Raw genomic sequence first — 868 nt, forward strand, 5'->3', positions numbered from 1 at the left:
AGTTTTGAATTCAGAGAGCACAAACATCCGGGGCGGGGCCTAAAGAGGAACTACTGTAAGATGTGGTTAGTATGGACTGAAGTGATTTCCTGCTGCACCTGCTTCGAACGTTGTCAGTACATTAAATGGACCTTATTATTAGTGGTTATCCCATAAATTGAGTCCAGACTGTCTCTCCTCTACCTGCTATTAGGTTGGAAGGCACTTATCAATCATAGTGAAAACAGAGCCCTGCAATGGAAGTTAGCCTCCTCCGACCTCCTGTCCCCTCTTCTGTTGTCAGGAAAGAGAGTAAACATCCGAGGACCGCCTAACTGGCTGGCTTGCACTCACTTGTGCTCTAAAATCCTATAAACTTTAATCAGCTGTTCTGTGTGATTTTTTTATGATTGAAACTACCTTTTTGTTTGATTTAATAATAAAAAAAACAAAATTCCTTCATATTTTACAGTTTTCCTTTGATCAACACTAACTTGTTCACTAAAAGTTTAGAATGAAAAAGAGAGTTTCTGCTCAAAATCAAATGAATCTTCCTGAGATAAAACTTGCCTGACAGCCACGCACACAGTTTAGCTACAAAACGAAAGAAAGAGAAAAACATACTTGTAACAAAGAACTTCTTGGTGAAAGTGCAGCTGTCAAATGCAGCGATTTTCTCTTGCAGGCTCACCACCAGAATACTGTTGAATGAAAAAAAGCAAGATTTTATTATGATGCAGTGGTACAAGGAGAACATCTAAAATACTGGGACCCACTGTTTGTTGCAGTGGAGATCATTGACTGGGGTCTTGAACTGAATGGATTTAACCATCTCTCCTGTCCGTAACGAATACAGGTCAGCACAGCAATAAGGAGGACTCGTCCTAAA

The 868-nt window shown here is 40.0% G+C and overlaps 1 protein-coding gene across 1 annotated transcript; it reads right to left on the reverse strand.

Moving 5' to 3' along the window:
* Positions 1 to 603: 603 nt before the first annotated feature.
* On the reverse strand, positions 604 to 863 carry LOC106512494 (breast carcinoma-amplified sequence 3; the record flags this gene model as incomplete). The annotated part of the gene is given in 2 exon segments (XM_014001100.1): positions 604 to 680; positions 756 to 863. Coding segments are annotated over 2 exon segments (185 nt in total), but the record flags the coding sequence as incomplete, so codon positions are not given.
* Between the last annotated feature and the right edge of the window lie 5 nt (positions 864 to 868).

Source organism: Austrofundulus limnaeus, unplaced genomic scaffold (assembly GCF_001266775.1).
Source record: "Austrofundulus limnaeus strain Quisiro unplaced genomic scaffold, Austrofundulus_limnaeus-1.0 Scaffold7481, whole genome shotgun sequence".
Taxonomy (NCBI): Eukaryota; Metazoa; Chordata; class Actinopteri; order Cyprinodontiformes; family Rivulidae; genus Austrofundulus; species Austrofundulus limnaeus.